Raw genomic sequence first — 19,306 nt, 5'->3', positions numbered from 1 at the left:
CATCTTTTCAGTTGAATACAGCCACTAACAAAAAAAAATTGTTCCCTCATCTGTCTGCGACCTCCTTATAAGTGTATCTGCTCCGCCGCCTGTATCTGTTGGCTTGTGTAACTTCCTGTCTGAGTCACTACCTGCCTGTCTGCATATCTGTCTGCCCACCTGCTACTGAACCTCTGCTTAAACTGTTACTCCTCAAAGAGACATTATTGTTGTCTCACTGCAGAAAACTGAGGAATTATATTAGTCTTTTTGGACTCTTTGCCATCCTTCCTGCTCAGCTTTTATATGGTACAACTCAGTCAATATGATCGCATTTATTATCCCCATAGAGTGTTTTATATTCCCCGTCTTTCATTTCTCACCTGTTTCTCCTTCACTTCGTCCTCTCTCAGCTCCCAGTTGTGCTTCCAGTTTACAGGCAGGCAGGAAGGCTGGCTGATTGCTGCTGTCTGCCTGCCAAAGCTAACAGCTAGCAAGGATGAAAGGCCACCTCTCATTGCCCTGCCTTCCTTGCTGCTGTCAAAGGCGTCCACTTCACATCCATTGAGAAAATGTGTTCAATGCACTCTACAATGGCGCCAGTGCCATAGTCATACTCCATAGCAATGATGAAATGACTCTGGATTCTGCTCAAAAAAGCAGCTCACATCCTTACACATATTTTTGTTTTGTTTGGATTTAATTTGCTCCCCACTTCCAAAGAGTAAAGAAAGAATACATGATCAGCCTTTTTGTACGTTTTCCCTTTTCACATTCACTTTGAGGAATATGCATTTCATTTGTAGTTGGTATTCACTTTTAACACTCGTGTTTGTTCACATTTAGGTTTCAGAGTTGTCACACTGGGACCCTACTAGTCCAGTTAGCTTCTATAAATGTGTGCTTTTGCATTTAGCCTCTTGGCATCACGTTTACTCTGCATGAGAACACAAATGTCAGATTCAGGCAGAGCTGTAGTGTCCAAGTCAGCTGGTCAGGCGCCAGTGTCACTTTCATAAGGAGAAAAGTTCTATATCAACAGTCTTCCAAGAATAATGTAAGATATTTTGCAGGGGGGAACATAAGTCACAACTTTATGACTATTCTGATACTTACTTAACATTTGCTGAAGATTTTCTGATTTGGTTTCAAACTGATTGACACTGTGCCAATGGAGTTGTTGTTGCTGTGGATGCATTTTGGTAAAACAGATGGACAAAAAAAATGAGAGTAAATTTAGCAAACAGCGTATTTTGTTCTACAACCAACATTGCATATCATCTGAAAGCAGTAGACTAGCTTGTCTGTGTTATATTACTATAATAGCTATTGTACTGGAGTCACTAGATGATACAGTTCTTGTTTCAGAAAAAATTATGAATATGGGCAGGTGCAAGCTGGCGGTACCCAGTCTGATTTTTATTTTTTTCCTCATGACCAGTTGATTGATTTAAGAGTCGGTATTTCAGTTGACCAAGATTTTCTTTGGTTTCTTTTGTCTTTACAGCCCCAGATTCAGACCACCGTTAAGACAGGAAGTATGTGGTTGGTAGTCTGGAGAGGTGTTATTATGAATGTTGAGTGAAACCTAATGACCCACCATTGGCAATGAATACTCTTTGCCAAAATGTTGCCTAAAAATGTATTTGTATTGAAATTGTTCAGGTGGTGAAACAAAGAACTGGCAAAGCTAGTCTGCAGACAATTAGACAGCAAATATTGTGTTTATTGTATTTCTCAGAAATTTTGTCCAACCCTCCCCAGTTACAGCTCTTAAAAATGAAAGATTTGCTGCTTGGCTTTGTCTTCTGTTTTTTTCTGTTGTTTTAAATTAAACTTTAAGATTTGGAATACTCTGATATCCTGTTGGGAAAATATAAGGCAATAGCCAGGAGCCAGTCTCCCTAGCTGAAAACAAAGACTGAAAACAGAGGGAAACGGCTAGCCTGGCTCTGTCCAAAGGTAACTCAATCCTCCTAACAGCACTTCTAAATCTCACTAATCAACATGTTCAATCTCATTTGTTGTGCAAAAATGAGAAGCTATGGTTTCTCGGGGCTGACGCACTGGATTATGAATAGAAATAGCAGGAACTTCTTTGTGCTAAGCTAAGCAGCTGCAGACTGTGGTTGCATATTTATGGTACGGATGTGACGCTGGTATCAATCTTCTTATGTAACTCTGGGCAAAAAAGCAAAAGTTTATTTCCCCAAATCTGAAAGTTCCCTTTTATAGTTCCACATTTTAGGGTTATATTAAAAGTAATGGTTCCTGAATTAGTTTTAGCTTCTTCAGTTTTAGGGTTCAGATATTTTGCCTAATAGAGCCATTATAGCTCTATTACATGACTGCATGACTTTATTATCCGTAACACCTGTAATTTATCACCTATTGTCGATCAAAAAGTCTGTTGGAAGTTGAAGCACAAGCTATGACCATAGGGTTTTGCTACTTTTGCCAGGCGTAATTGCACTTGTGTGTAAACCAAACCAGTGATAGTGTGTGATTCTCCCTCGCGGTCACTGGCAGTCCATGCAGGGCAGGCTGGTCTTACCATGCTTCTGTCTTATCTGTGAGTCAGAGAGACTTTTTTGTCTCTGTGTACTTGGTATTCTGATGTCAGTCAGTGTGCAGGACGTACCGTCACTCCTCCTCCACCGAAAAGAGAACAGAACGTACAGTGATGACATTTAGATGATTAGCAACCTCCGGGTGGAGATGACCAATGCTCCAAGTTCCCCGTGGAATGTGTGTGTCTTTATATATACGTATATCTATGTTTTTGTGTATTGCAACCTTTGGAATCATGCTTTCACATTTATGTATGTGTTTGTAGATTAAGAGAGGAAAGAATTGTTGACATGCTTTGTAACCTATGATGTTCTGCAAACAGTCCTAGATTGTGTCTTCTGTGTATGAAAGAGCAGATAGTAACTGTTTTTAGACGTCATGGCTGATGAACCAGATGTTCATGAGAGCAGCAGGCGTGTTTCTGTTTGAAAGGGAGTTTTACTTTTGTCCACAATTATGAGATAGTTGCTCCATGTTAAGTTTACAAAATACAGTGCCAGTTTCTCATTGATGCTGGTTATTTCAGTTCTTGGACGTAGACTAAATTTTGCACATATGTAGACTGGATTGCAAAGACGGCGAAGAAAGCTTAGAGCCTGTTGAAGGCTGTTCTGTGTTTTTATTTGGAAAAGCCATTATCTTAATTATGGCTAAGCAGAACATTTGGGAACATGGCAAAATTATTGAGTGTCAGACAGAATATATATGTTATTTTTATGTCAGCATGAATTAAAGGATTAAAACTGTTTGTATGGAAACTGGAGCAGAGAGAAGTTCAGAGGCAGTCTGGATTCTGGTTCAGGTTAGCTGTAGTGTTGTCTCTGCTGGCACTGCTGCTCCTCAGTGCAGGAGCCAGACTGGGCTGCAGTTCAGGGCTTCCCTCACATCCACTGATTGGCCCAGCCTTTTTGGCTCTCCCCAGATGAAAGATAGTGATTTCTGGATAGTGAGGCAAAGTTCTGTCTCAGGTCATCATGTCTTTTGCGTCTGTTACTCGCTTATTTTCACTGTTGTATTTCATATCTCGGCCCGGCCAACTATATGATCCACTATTCCACACTTTTCTGATCCATGATAAAATAATCTAAACATTTGAAATTTTAGCTCGGATGTAGATGCATCTGTAGTCACGCTGCAGTCTTGAGCAATGACCTGCCAACAACTCTATTTGATTGGGTACACATCGACTCAAGAAGTAATAGAAAATCAATACTAAAGAATATGTGTTGAAACGTTTTCGCCATTATCAGCATGTTACTTCAGCATCCCCTTTGGTGTAGGAAAACAACAAACTACATGATAAAAATGCTTGCCATTTGCTTGGTTATCCATTTTAATGATTGTTGTTGCCTGCCTGTGTGCAAATGTTCCATCAAAACCATGTCCCCTTCACCATTTTGCAGGGACAACATTGCTGCATCTTGTGGTTCACAGTGTCTTGGAGGATTGAGATTGATTTAAAGAAATACACACACGTCAGGAATGCTTTTTTCCTACCTATTGCAAACGATAATTAGGCACAGCCCTTCTTCCTTATGTGGAGATGCTCTCAGCAGTTTTGAGATCAGTTATGGAAATTGGATAATTCTGTTTTTGCTGTTCCTGGCTCTGTAAAATGGTGTAATTATGGCTTTTTTTTTAAAAGTTAACATGTCTTTCAAACCTGCTGGCGAGTTTTTGGGGTTCAGAGGGTTAATAACATTGCCTTGCATATTTCTCCTTACATAACCATATTTTGTAGCCATGAATTGGCATCAGTGTCACCAGAGTAAAAAGTGTAAGTGTAGCTCAGCTTAGACAAATTTTATTGCCATCTATGGAATACGGCGAATCTTAGCCTGCAGGAGGCTGTATGGATGGGAGTGAGAATGTGAGAGCTCCTTTCATATACACTGAGGTGCTCCTGTGTTGACATTGAAACACTCAGACTCTGTACTGATACACACAGCACCTTCATCACACAACACAAACAAGCAAATACACACAGCAGTTTAAAAAAAGGAAAAAAAAACAACCTCATACATCTTTGCATGCCATGACAAGCAGAGCCAGCTGCACTGTGCTGATTCAATAAGTTTAGAAGAATGTTAACCTCCTCAGGAATGCTGCATTCCCAAGAAGTGGATTCCCAGTCATGTTGGGGGATCCAGACGCAGAGGCCTACTGAAGGAGAACACCAGGATAACCTCCACCTCCGACAGTGGGATGGTTGTGTTATATTTTAGAACATGCTGTATGGTTTTGGTGTGTGGCTCAGTGAAGGTCTTTATTCAGGTGACATGGCCCACACTAGACTGACAGTAGATAGTTGGAGGCCAGTGCAGTCGAGATATTAATATTTGAGAAGTTTAAGAATCTAATATGTACTTGATTTATTTAGTTTTTACATAAACTATAAAACTATAAATTATATAACCCATACATGTTCTGAGAGGGACAATTTCAAAGTGACACAGACTTATTGGTGCGCTTATCAACTATGTTTTGTCATTTATGTGCATTACTTTTTGTAAAGATGTAACTGTTTATCAGAGAGCTGTAGAGGTGCTGGTTTGTGACTTTTATCTGCACAGGACCAGGCTAGCTGATTCCGAGTTTCAATACCAAGATAAGTTAGCTTACTGCTGCCTCAAGATTCATATTTATTGATATGATGTACAGATATGAGAGTGGTATCAGTCTTTTCATTTAACTCAGTAGGAAAAAGAGTAAAATATTTTGGACTATCCAACTAAAATATGCTTGTATCAGAACATCAAAAGGCACTTGGTCATGAAAATACCTGGCATTATCCTATTTATACTAGCCTCTTGTTTATCCATCTTTTTTAAAATTACCTGAAAGGTTGGCTTTTTGGACGTTTCCTTTCTTCTGCAGATGGTATCGGGTAATTTCCTTACATTTGGCAGTCATCGTCAAATCACCACTGCCAGATACAAATCTGAAATGTTTCCAAATAGCTATTGAGGCATGAACAAATACAATAGTATTTTCACAATGACGTCTTATCTCTCGCCGTACAAAATTTGGATGGAACAAAATGTGACTGGGGGGTGAGGGGACAGGCACAGGCCGCCTGTTTTGTCTGCACCACCTGTTTGCCCTTGCACCAGTTTCTGGGAAAGTGCCGAATGCTGAAACGACACAATCGAGGAGTGCTGCTGACTGTCTGTACCTTCACATCACAGTGTGTTCCCAGACCTGATCCAGTAGGACCAAGCTGCTTTTCTCAACAACTGCCTCCTTGTTCCAGTTTCAGTCCCTCTTCCTGTGGTCTCAGCCCTCTTCTTCTTTCTCCATGTTTCCAAAGCCTCTCCGTTGGGACAGGTATCTCCTCATTGACTCTTCTTGTTCTTCCTTTTCCCAAAGCACCTCCTCTTTCCCTCTCATCCCTTCAATTCCTTTTTCTACTGATAGCTGAACCAGCTGTGACTCCAGCAGCAGCTGCCCTCGCTGCTCTACACCTCACACGCACACACACGCACGCACGCATACACACACACACACACACACACACGCAGACAATGCACACTGACATAGACAGTGTGTGTTGTGCATGAGGAAACCAGGATGTTCCCGTCTCTTCCCACTGGCTTACTTGCTGGGCTGCGGATGTTTTCTCTGTCTCCCTCTGTGTATCCTTCACTTTCTTCTGTCCTCTTTTTCGTCCAGCTACTTTTTATCAGCTTTTCTCCACATCTGTTTATACGTAGGTCTGTTAGTTCTTTAGCATTCCACAATTGTTTTTTTTTAGGCATTGTTGTGTTTACATCCGTTGATTCATCCAAAATGTTAAAACCTGTTTGCCTCATTTATCACTAAACACAGAGAGCCTTGTTACTGGCATACACAGTGGTGCAAGAGTGAATGTGTTGGCATGCATGCTCCACAGTGTTTTAATGACTAATAGGTGCAGAGTATTTGTGCAGTGCTGTAAACGTGCAGGGTGCAGCCTAACACATTGTGGTCTGGGCTAAAAAAAAACTTTCAGAAAATATTAGCATTATGTTAATCATTTTTCTGTAACAGTATCCAACACCATGGCCCAGGGTACACCACTCTTGTATAGTTTCACTGAATTTGACAGAAGTGAAATGTTACGATTTACACCAGGGAACACATTAAAAGCAATAGAAGCTGAGTTGTAAAATCTGTTAGAAAAGTCAATTTGAAAGCAGTTTATTCCATACAATTCTGAATTCTACCTACATGCTCCAGATGCATACTGTTTAAGGATCTATCTATGATTTATAGATATTTGCACATCTATCCATCCCTCAGCGAACCAGTGACATGACAGGTTCAGCCCCCGCAAGTGCTAATGCTAGTGAGCTAATCTGCTAGCCTGTTTACTACTCCCTGATAGAGCTGTTTTTACATTGTTCATGTACGGTACATACACTGCACAGGCTGTGGGTTTTCTGATGTATTGTAGTGGGTACAGGTCTGTAGGACTGACAGATCTTAATGGAATATATATATTTTTTGTTTTGCTGTGTTTTGAAAGGTTTCTCGGAAAAGTTGTAATATGTTTCTTCACTGATTTAATAGTACAAGTTGAACATTGTGTAAGTTCTGCATACTTGCTGCCTTGACGGGTAAGCATTAAGAAATGCTGTGGAGGCAAATAATTTAGTAACCATGGTAAGCTGTGTCAGCAGGAAATGATTTCCCAAATATATCTGGTAAAAACTATGAGCTTGTTGGTTCTTGTATTCTCCTTTGTGAAGCTTTGCAGTTTATTAGGTCCAGTAAAAGTTAATGACAGTGATCCCACAGTTATACTTGTTATATTTTTGCATAAGACACCTGTTTTTCATCCTGCATGTAACCCATCATTGTTTATAACAACTAATAGATTTGGAGCTTAACAATTATGCCAGTTGGTTATGTTTGAACTTCAGTGAGTTAGCGGTCAGTCTGTTTAACTTGACTTGGTTTGTTAGTAAAACATCAGTGGGAAGACAAACTACTAAACTTGAAAATTTTCCTTTGTTTCACACAAGGGATGCAAATTCCGCTTTTTGTTGTTATTGTTTTTTAACCAAGCCCACTTAACGCTGGCTCCAAAACTGCCTCAGCTACATATCCATTTGGCGACTGAAACACAGTCCACTGGCTACCTTTCAAAAGGACAGAAACGATTAACCTCTACAGAAGTCATGGTGCGTGGTGCTATTTAAACCTCCAAAATGCTCCCTGCTTGCTAACACAGAACTGCCCTTAATCTGAGCCACTGATTGTGAGAGTCTCACAGTATTAATCACAACATATGAACTGCAGTCTTCTATGTCATTAAACGATCGAGTACTCCCTTGTCCCTTAACATGTCATCAATATATTTCTAATCAGTTAAATTATTAAAGGCACTTAATTGATAGACTATTACTGATTGTTTTCCCTACTCCACATCAATTTAACCAAACTGCAGTTGTGAAAACACTGGAATGCTCACTTATTAACATGCTGTATCTGACTTGATTAATCCATACAAAATTCAGTATGACCACAACTTTCCTAGAGTCTCAGAAAGATGCATGGCCAAGATACACTGGAGTGCACAACATTTTCACTCTTTGTTTTGTGCTAAGTTAGCCAGCTGGTGACAGTGATGCCGAAGTTGTCACCTGAGCAGTAGCAGCCTCCTTCTCTAACTCTCATTGCTTTACAGTACAAGTAGAAAAGCAAGCAAGGCTACCAAAAACAGGTCTACTGAGCAGTCCAGCTGTCTTCATCGATCATGTGACCTTTGCCTTGCAGGCGGTAGCAGGCCATTGAGAGCTTCCCAGAGTAACAAAGAGTGAGCAAACAGAAAAGGACAATACCCCACCATAAAACCAGAGTCAGTAATAGTGGCCACATGTCTCACCACACATGCAAATGCTTAACCATGCTCCTCCTCTCTCACAAACATTCTCAGTGCCTTTCTTTGGGTTTTATTTTGTCTGTTCTGTGAAGCAGGTATACTTTCACATTTTTGCCTCGTCTGCAACGGCATTCCAGTGAAGAGTTTGAATTTCAGTTTCACATAAGCTTGTTTCATAAAACTTTTTTTTCCTCCCTTTTCCCTCGGCCTGTTTTTCTCTGTGTTTGTTGTATTCCTCTTTGCATTCCTTCTTTGAAGCCCCCAAGGCCTTCGTTCCTGTGACTGATCTTTATTTCTGTCTCCGTATCGCTTCACATGGAATCAATATTTTCAGCTTGATGGTATAGAAATGTTTACAGTCTGCCAGACGGGAGTGCAAGACAGTAGAAGGGATGTGAGGATAGAAGAGCGCCAAAGGAGGGAGAGAGTAACAGATGATGGGAGTAGAGGGGAAAAAACAAGTGAAAGAGAGAGGAAAGAGTGCAGGAGAGACACATGGAAAGTTGAAACAAAGGAGGGGGGAGATTTGTAGACCTCTGGAATGATTTAAGCTGCCTGCCTGACTTGCCAGCACTGAGACGACTGGTGAGCAGGCTGCCAGATTGGAGGACAGCAGATGTGTTCTTGTCCGGGATGGATGGATTGATGTATCAATTTTATCCAGGGCCTGATATGAAGATACTGACAGTGCTTCATGTTCAGTGCTCAGGCAGGCGTCTGTACTTTGGCTTAGAGGTCCTGAAAGCAGCTCATTTCTGCTCTGTCAGTGAGTCCAACCTAAATCACGTCTGTCCTCCGTCTGCAGATTTTACGATCGTTTGAGTCAGTGTGTCTCTTCATTGTTCCAATCACAGCCCATGATTTGCATCTTTGGAAACTGTCTTGATTTGTTCACAAACCCTCACAACCCACACACACACTGTGCTCTGTGCACTGTGCTAAAAGTCTCCCACTAAGTTGTCTCTGGTCCACCTTTTCAGTTTGCTTCCAGGCACACAGACTGTGCACAGAACCACTCGTGCTTCCATTAAGATTTTAACACTGCTTGTATTTAAGTCAGGCATTCACCTGGTGCCAGATGTTAGAAAAATACTTTGCTTTCAGTTTCAATATGATTGTCCACTTCTCTCTCGGATTTCTTTTATTCAGCATCCAGGAAAGTATAATTTCCTCACTGGTAAACAAATTGTTGTTTTTTTTTTCTTCAATATTGAATCAGAGGATTTTGATTTAAACCTTACTTTTAAGCTTTCAAGAAAGCAAAGACTTGTTAGATGTATCGAAGGAACTATTATACTAAGATTATGTGTAATATTTTTTAGTTAAGTTTAGCAACTATAGCTTTGTAATTCAGTGGACAGTCCTGCCCAATGTAGGCTCATAAGGTTACCAAACTTGAAAATCTTCTTAATTACAGTGGTGATTAGATGTAATAATAAACACTAAATCCCATTGTTTTGCAGCTTGCACATTCCTGTTTCTTGTAACATAGTGCTGTATTGTTTCTTTGTGAATTACACGTTCTAATCGAATATGTGATATCTCGACATTCAGAGTTGTTGATGACACAGCAGTTTAGTTGGCAGTGCTGCTTGTACCCGTCTTTGCATTAAATTGTTCCTGACATGCATCCTCCCTTAATTGTGACACATTGTTATGGGCTTCTTTTTAATTATCAACATACACCTTTGATTAATTACCAAAACGTGAGCCTACATTGGGCAGGACTATCCACTGAATCACTGTCACATGTTGAGTTCAGTCTGACACACTGACAGCAGCTCGTTCTATATGATCTATTTGTGTGGAACAATCTAAGAAAGGTTTTACTTGCATCATGACCCCAACTCATGAGCCATGACAAATAATGTGAGAGACATGCTAAAAGGATTTTTGGAGTTTTTCCTCATTGAAATGAAGGTGCTGTCCAGATGGACGTTTCCTGTTTAAATTTATATATTTGGTTTGGTTTTTAAAAATATATTTTTAAGTTTTCATAATAACTTGTGTTATTGTTGCTGTTAAGACACCTGTTGCATAAATCTTCAAAAAGAATGCACCAATTTCTCATGGAATAGAAGATTTTATGTGGAGTTTCACCTTATTGACAAGAGGGTGGTTTCTACGCTAACCCTAGCCCTGAAGCAGTGTTGTTCAGAGCCCTGAAAAATGCTTTAAGAGAATCTGTGAGGCTACAAACAACAGTGCTTGGACCAAGGGGGAAAAACTTTTGCTTTTTGGACTACCTTTGAAAAATATTGAGTTTGGAAATTGACTGATGCCATCTTGCCCTTTCAAAACAAGAGGAGTGGATCTGACTGAGAACTTAAGACCACTACACATGGCAATATGGTAGACACTTGTCAGAAACAAGGTAGGATACCCTGTTTTATCGTCTGTTTTACTGGAAGTGGCACATAATTTAGAAAATGAACACCATGCTGTATTGAAGGAGATATGAAACAAGCATCTAAAACTATAAACTCATTAGTAAATTTGTTTACTGAGGTACCAAATCAAGTCAGAAGTAGGGTCATTTTATCATAGACTTCTATAGAGTCTGGCTTCTTTTTGCAACCGGAGGCTTTTAGAAATAATGCAGGTTAAAGAATTGCAGCAGCAGCTTCTCCATTTTGAAGCTACGTCCGTCTTTTACGTAGAGTCTTTGATGTAAACATGTAAAAGTCCTGTCTACAAGGTTACCACCAGCACTATTTTAGTCACGTCTGGCTAAGGAGATAACCGCACACAATTTGACATCATAGCCCAGAAGTCTCAGTTTTCCCTCTCTACATAGTAATGCTGCAAACAGTGTCTGTCAGTGTTTTTCAAAAGGTCTAATATCAGTGAACTAAAGCTGTGTCTACTTGGGAATGAAAGGCCAAAATGTATAGAAAAAACTTGCACAGTGACCTATGTATGTGTGGAAAAGGCCCAAAGAAAACAACAAACAAGGAGAAACAAACACTGAATGAAAATATATTCATGTACGATGATATTGAGGGAACCAAGTCCTCTGTGATTCATAAATTGGAAGCAAAACATATAGATGGTTATAAATTTGTGTATTGCATTGGCACCTCTCTGACCTTTCCAGCAACTCTACACAGCTGGTCTCATATTGAGTATCTCGTTGGCTGCAGGGGGAACAGTTGGTATATGTCCATGATTCTAGCGCTTGTATTTCTGCCCACGATGATGATATTGCTGCATCATGGCCAAATAGTTTCTCACTGAAAAGACTGGATTTACACTAATCATGCCTGCAACATTATTTCACAATCCTGCTTATTACGTTAATGACACAGTAAACACGATTCACATTTTATTTGTATCAAATTTTGCAGAATTTTCCAGGAAATCACAAATAAATTTGACCATGTTTTGCTTGAAGTATGGAAATATCCTTGTATAGTTTTTCTTTAAATATAGCATAAAGCAAAAGTTGAACCTGTTTTTGGTCTGTCCACTGCCACACCTAATAAACTCCATATTCACTTCCACATTTAGTGTGTCTGTGTGCTCATACAGGAAATGCACAAACATTCAACTTTCCTTATACAGATGCTAAATTCACCTACAGACCACATTTTAATAGCAGGTGTAAATGGGCTCAGTGTTGTCTTTGCCCTAAAGGGAAAAAAAAATCAGTTCAGTTGAAATGGGTGATTCATGTACAGCAAACCAGAAAATCTTGCACATCCAGAGTTTTCCTGGTTTATTTGTTTTTTGTGAACACTGCCTTATTGAGAAGTCTTTTTTCTATTTCTATCTATCCCTCATCTTTCCGCTGGAGCAATGTCACCATTTCCTCTTCAGCTACATGTTTGGTTTGGACTTAAAAGAAAGAAACTCTCAAGTTTGCTCAGTCTGGTGACCTCCTCACCTCACACACCTCGCATATGTTTTTGTGCACCTTACACTCATGCACACGTAGCTGGCCGAACTCGGATAACGAAGTGGATGCTTTGATAATCCAGCATGTTTCCTAATCTTCCTCTACTTTCTTATTTCCACCTGCTCGACATTATTGTATCAGATCCATCAGTCAGTAATAAATCCAATCTTTCCCTTGGTGAAAAGAAGGCTGATTGAGGGAGAATTCTTGCCATTTAGTTTGAACATCAAGCTGCTGAAGTGGTTTCCAAAGTTGTGAAGCAGGCAGATCACTTCCTAATTTCCGAATTTGACAGCAGAGCAGAGCCAAAAAGGAGGAAACATAGAGATTGAGAGACAACATTAACCACTTTTTTTTTTTTTTTGATTTGGCTCTGATTTTAACCTGGCAAAGCAGCCGGCCTTCATTTAACGAGGAGGCAAGCAATCAGCAAAAATAATCACAGTTTGAACAAGTAACTCAATATCAAAATAGGAGACACTGAGAGAGGAGGCCCATAATGGCTCTTTATTACTATTTGACATACAAACAGCACACTGTGGATGGTTGATGTATCTTGGCTCAGTCTTTGGATTTGTTGGCTGGCTGAGTGGCTGACTGCCTGTTGGCTGCGAGAGGGTGTCGGTGTGGTCGGCTATCAAAACCGCCCTGCCTCCAGGCCGCTCCTGCAAACCTGTGCTACTCAGCTGAATGATGGATCCGGTGTGAAGGCTGAATGTCCCACCCCGAGCTCACCACTAATGAAAACCAGGCACGAGGAGGCAGCTGCTCTTGCTGCCTGGATCTCTTCTCGTGGCCTCAGACTGGGAATTCACATTATGTTGTGCTGCAATGAGGGTATTTCAGGAGTTAAGCTACCAGAGCAGAGGGAGGCCGGTGCTTCTTTGACATAATGCGGGGGAATAACGCTGTCTGTTTATTCATCAATTAACTCTATACCAGTCAGATGGAAAATTATAGAAAATTGTTTTAAGTAGAGGTGTACTCACCAACAAATTCTGTCATTCAGAAAATCTCATATTTGGCTTAAAGTGGAGATGGCACTGATGAGAAAAAATTGTTAAGCATTTCATGTATGTATTATTTTTAATGAAGGAGTCTTATAAAAAAAGTATATTGGAAACAACCCTTAACATACAGTGTGTTTTACTAGTTCAACATTTTGGGATAGCAATATGACAAAACTGATACATCTGTCATGTCTTGTCTATGGAGCTGGGAGTAAGAAGTAAGTGAATGTAACTAATAGCCCCGTAAAAGCAAAAATTCTCATTGCTGTGTTTCAGTTTGTGGCTTAAATAAGAAAGATACATTGTATTCATAATGCAACTGCTACTAATGATCATTTTCATTGTTGATTAATCAGTCGATTATTTTCTTGATTAACTTAACTGACTACTTAACTGGACTATAAAATGCAAGAAAATCATGAAAAATATCAATCAGCATTTGCCAAAGCCCAAGATGATGTTTTTACAGGTCTCATTTTATCCACAGGACAAAGATATTAAGTTTTCAAAGTTAACAATTGATGTGACAGTTTAAATTTCCAAACCTCATACTCCACTGTTGGGTTTGTAAGGCATGTTATCTCTTTTCACCAAAATTTAAGACATTGATCATAGCCAGAAACTGTACACTAACTTAAATTATTCATGTGTGACTTAGAGTTCTGTTTTAATCTTATACGCTATCGCTTTATTTGACATGTCTCATTTTAAAATGTGCATCACATCACACAAACCAGAATCTGTACCAAAGAAAAAAAGAAAAGAAAAGAAAAAAGAAATATGTATTTGTGAATACAACCAAGAAGTCATTAGCAACTTTGATCAAGTTACTTTCCAAAAATGCATAGACTACACAGAACAGATACAGGACATGTATGGAGACAAATTCAGCACAGAAATAGTAAAACATCTATAGTATGTAGAGTCACCAATTTTTTCATTGGTAACACCTGTGGAAAAATGTTGTGCACTTCGAAATTTAAAATAACAGAAACAAATACTCAAATTAAATTTTTCCCTCTTTTTTTCAGATTTATGGAATTAAAACTTGGTTACACTGCTAAAAAGACATGGTTGTGCTGTTTCCGAGGTGCAGGACTTTACATTGTAGTGAAAAATGTGACAGGAGCAGAAAATGTCCAGAAACTTGTGGTTCAGAATGTTAATGGGTAACTAATTGATTAATCGTTGCAGCTTTGATGAATAATACATGAGAATTAGTGTTGTGTTTGGACAAGTCCAGATCATCAGTTTGTTCCTACTTCCAGTCTTGAAGCTAAACTACACCAACCACCTCTTGGTTCCAGCTCCATTCTCATTCTCATATTCAACTTTGATATCTACCTTCTTGTCCAATTTTGTGGGAAAAAAGGAACTTACATAATTTGTAGAATGTTTAAACGTTGCGCTTACATGTGTGGAAGAGGAAATATGTATGTTCTCAGACATAACAACTGGCTCCATAACTTGTAAAGGGTGTATTACTGCACAGGAAAGGAATTTGGCAAGGCATGACATTTTACTCAGCTTCGGCACATCTTTACCATACCTGCTTCAGCTTTTACATTTCTGTAGCTAGATGGTAAATGCTCCACCTGTCCCTCATAAAAGTAGCAGCCTGCCTTACAGAGAGGCTGAGTGGCTGCATGATTGTTCCCAGTGCCTGAAAGGTCCCATTCAGTCAAAATCATAGCAGCAGGTAGACCTGACAGTTGCAGACTAAACAAAACTCATGATGGAGGATCTGGGCTTCTGCTTTTTTTCTTCTCTGGTGCTTTACATCAGTCTGACACTGTTATCTGTTGATAGACTTTTCTGATATCAGAATAGTATAATTTTAGCACTGAAAAGACTCATGTAGATATCAGTTACGTAAATGTCTCAAGGGACTAGTATTACAAAGATCACAGTCTGGCTTCATATTGTGCATACAGGCCACATGTTCTGTAAATGTTGAGAGAAATGACACACATCTTTCCTTTCTTTCAAATTCACATTTATTATCGTTCCCATGTTATCTGCAGCCATTTGTCAAAAGTGTGCTGCATGTAAGCCAGCTGTAATGAACTCCTCAGAGTTCAGAGTATTCCCCTGCCCCTGAATAAACACAGACAGGAGTGAAAACTCTTTGAGTGTTTGACTCGTAGCAGGCTCCTCCTCTGTGTATTTTTATAAAACCATAAAGAACAGCATGTAGAGAAGTGCACAAGTCAGCCATTATTCCTGGGCCGCTCTCGAAATTGGCCACACTCCCAAAGAAAACTCCAGCTTTGTTCACTTCTTAACTCTCTCTCCCCTTATCCCTCTGAATCTCCTCAGTCTATCGCTCTCCTGGTATGCAGTGTCATTACTATGGTATTCTATGGTCCTTGTTGCAGTCACAGCTCAACGTAGGGATTTTTTTCTCTTTGGGAATAACACACACACACACACACACACACACACACACACACACACACACACACACATGGCCTGCAGCATGTCAGCACACTTACCCCCAGAAAATTAGAAAAGCCTCTCATCACCACCGTTGGCTCTTAAAGCACGTCTCTTACGACACTCAGAGATTTAAAGCACCTCAATTTTTGAGGTTAATAAACCTAAAGATGTACGCTGAATATGGAATTAATTAGTTCATCGTGAAATATTATTTTCAATTTGCTCCACATTGATTAGCTCTTAGTACCTTTCAAGCATTAATGTTAACGCTGAAAAGCGCCTGAGGTGAATTACAAATCGAAATGAGTCCGCTCTTGCTTTTCACAGTTAGTTATTTTTGATGAAAGCATTAATTTTGTAGTGACCATCCTTCACGCTGTTAACAGCTGCCACAGATCGTGGCAGTGACTCTGCATCCACAGATGAATCATTTGTAAAATTGTTCAGGCTGGATGTGTGGATGCCTGCAGCTACTAAAATATGGTTTAGCTTTCACCTAAACGATCTTTGACCCAAGTTCATTAATTGTGTTGTCTTTTTTTATTGCCATGCAGCTGCAGTTGGGAGTTCATTGATATAATTTTATGTTTTTATTTGTTATATGTTGTGTGGTGCAACAGATTAGTCAAACAGCCTCTGTCTGTCTCATTTGCTGCAGGTGACCTACCTTGGCAAGGTGACAATCTCTGGGACCCAGTTCTTGTCTGGCTGCACTGAGTCGGCAGTGGTCGGTCTGGTGGAGCGTCGTGCCCTGGCCCAGCAGCAGGGCATCTGCCCCGCCGGCAGCTCCCTGCTGGAGATTCGGCCCTTCCAGGTGCGTCTTCACCACCTGGGTGAGCGTGGCGAGGCCTCAGTAACCATGGACACCTACCAGGTGGCGCGCATCGCCTACTGCACAGCCGACCACAGCGTCAGACCCAACGTGTTTGCCTGGATCTACCGGGAGATCAACGATGACCTGTCCTTCCAGATGGACTGCCATGCCGTGGAGTGCGAGAGCAAGCTGGAGGCCAAGAAGCTGGCGCACTCGATGATGGAGGCTTTCCGCAAGACTTTCCACAGCATGCGTAGCGACGGGCGCATCCACAAGAGCGGGTCAACAGACGACTTTGCTGAGGACTCGTCCACCCCTGAAGACTCGACCCCAGACGACGGTTGAACTGAAACTCTCTCAGACTCCTAATCCCCATCCTAAAAAAGTGAGGGGTGACCGGAAGGATGGACAGATGACCTGCTCTCTCTCTCATTCCCCCGTACTATCGCTTTCTGTTATCAATTTAGAACAAAATTTACTGACCCTGTGAACCAACACACCCTGGATAATGAAGTAGATTTTACATGCTGTAAAGGGAAGGTAGATGAAACAGAGTTACAGCAGACCTACATTTAAATACAAGGATAGCAAAGTGCTACCACTTTGGGTAAATGACCCTCAAAGACCCACTGGGGGCTTTCGAGCACCTCTGTAATCGCCCTCAAGAGATTCATTCAGCATTTCCATCTTCAACCACTGTCACTCCTGCACCTATCAGAGGCACTATTTGTGGGTCCTAAGCTTTTTCATCGAATCATAGCAAAGTTTAGTCCCTATTCTTTTAACCCCTGCTCATGATAACATAGTGCTACTCTTGCCATGTAGGTACCCAGCAGAAATATGCATATTTCGGGTCCCAACTCAGAGTTTATGAGACTGTTGAAGCACATAAATTCTTTAAATGTTTAGTTATGTGGCTCTCTGTTACAATGCCTTTGACTTGGTAATAATAATGAGGATGTGAACGTAAAGCTAAGCCTTTAAGCACTGCTCATGTCTTCACTATGGTACCTTAGTTCAGCCCCAAAAATGGTTCTCATTTGGATGATGGAGCTCCTACTCTGTCTCCTGTTAATAGGTACTTAAAGATTCAGAGTATGTGTCAGGCACCTGGGAGAATATAGGTGCTAAATAAGTTACATTTAGAAGTTCTCACTGGGCTGAAGGCCTGGGCCTGTCTGAGTCACCTTAATCATCCACATCAGACTTCTGTTTTGAGTATACCAAATTTCAGGCTATCTTTTGCCTGTCAGATTATGTGCCTCACTTTTCCTCTCACATTGGTTTGGTGTCTTGCCCAGGTCCCGACGTGTATGTGTGGCCATGTGTGCTTCCTGATGTTTTCTGTTTTTCTCTTTGTATTGGTGTAATTGCTTACTTCTGTACGTTGTGTATATGGATGTACACGTGAGTGCTTGCATTGCTGTGTGTGAAAGAGAAAAAGGTACGGGAGGAAAGAGATTGGGGAGGAAATCGTAGGATTAGCTGGATGCAAAGACTTCTCGGAAGCATCCGTGATGCTGAAGGTGGTGTTTTTAAAATCAGACATGGTACTGTGACCATTTGCCACGTTTTCTTACTCTGATCTCGTACGAAATGAAAACATGAGAGTCTGAATGTGCCAGTCACCGAGGTTGTAGGACCCTAAATCACAGCCATCCAAGATTACACCTCCTGGCCTATGCTGAATGTATGATGAGTCCGATGTACTGTGAGCACCTGACAGCATCTCCAGTCACTTCAGTCTCCCATAATCTTCTCGTGCTATTACAGACAGCTCGAAGGTAGCGGCCCCGGAGGCAAGGAGACAGTTTGCTCTGCTGCACTTCATCGCTGCTCTGAGTGTCTGACCCACCATTGTGGGGGAGAAAAAAACTCATCAGAGCTACATGCCACTTTCTTCTTTTCTAGCTGGACTGTACTGAACAGACTGGACGCCATCAGTGGAAATGGTCTTCGGTCAGTGACTCAAACAGAAAGATCGTCTGGCTCTGATCAGCACTCACACACACAGATACACACACCTGCATACGACTACACATATGCACACACACATTGTATTTGAATCTCGATCAATAAGCTTATGTAAATACAAATGTATCACTTTCCAAATATTACAGCATAAATGTTGATAGCTATTTTAAATAATAAAAAAAAACATGTTGAGAACCATCATACGATACAGAAACAGTGTTATAAAGCCTACTGTGAATAATAAGTGGAGAGCCTGATAGCGGTGTGTGTGTGTGTGTGTGTGTGTGTGTGTGTGTGTGTGTGTGTGTGTGTGTGTGTGTGTGTGTGTGTGTGGTGGGGAGTTGTGTGTGTGGACGGGCCAGAGAGGCGATGATGTTTCTAAAGCTGTAGATTACTGTGCCATGTCTGTCTGAAAGCTCAGACGCGCTTTAAATGTTTCAAAAAATGTTACCTTAAGTGTTTTCTATACAGTGTTTGCAAAGATCAAAAAAACAATTGCATATAAAGTATTTACCAAGACCAAGCGTATGATGGTGTGGTGTGTTTTCTCCTCCTTCATGTATTTCCCCACAGCCACCAGGTCTGGACCAAAAGAATTTTTTATTCTTTGAAACTCTGCTGGATGTTAACGTGATGTGTTCCCTGCTGCGGCTGCGTGTGGGAGGATAAATATAAGGCATGTTCCGGCCCAGAACAAACAGAATGGGTAACCAGATGATGTTTTCACAAGGTGCCAGGACAGATGTAAAGCATAA

The 19,306-nt window shown here is 40.7% G+C and overlaps 1 protein-coding gene across 1 annotated transcript in view; it reads left to right on the top strand.

Annotated features, from left to right (window-relative positions):
- Positions 1 to 19,075, top strand: part of pid1 (phosphotyrosine interaction domain containing 1) — a 35,758-nt gene extending 16,683 nt beyond the window's left edge. The window contains exon 3 of the mRNA XM_022192592.2: positions 16,422 to 19,075. Coding sequence (XP_022048284.1) covers positions 16,422 to 16,922 — 501 coding nt within the window. The 3' untranslated portion in view covers positions 16,923 to 19,075. The remainder of the gene's footprint in view (positions 1 to 16,421) is intronic.
- Positions 19,076 to 19,306: the final 231 nt, after the last annotated feature.

Source organism: Acanthochromis polyacanthus, chromosome 13, assembly GCF_021347895.1.
Source record: "Acanthochromis polyacanthus isolate Apoly-LR-REF ecotype Palm Island chromosome 13, KAUST_Apoly_ChrSc, whole genome shotgun sequence".
Classification (NCBI taxonomy): domain Eukaryota; kingdom Metazoa; phylum Chordata; class Actinopteri; family Pomacentridae; genus Acanthochromis; species Acanthochromis polyacanthus.
Note: the sequence above shows the minus strand (reverse complement) of the source record. Positions and strands in the feature narration are given on the sequence as shown.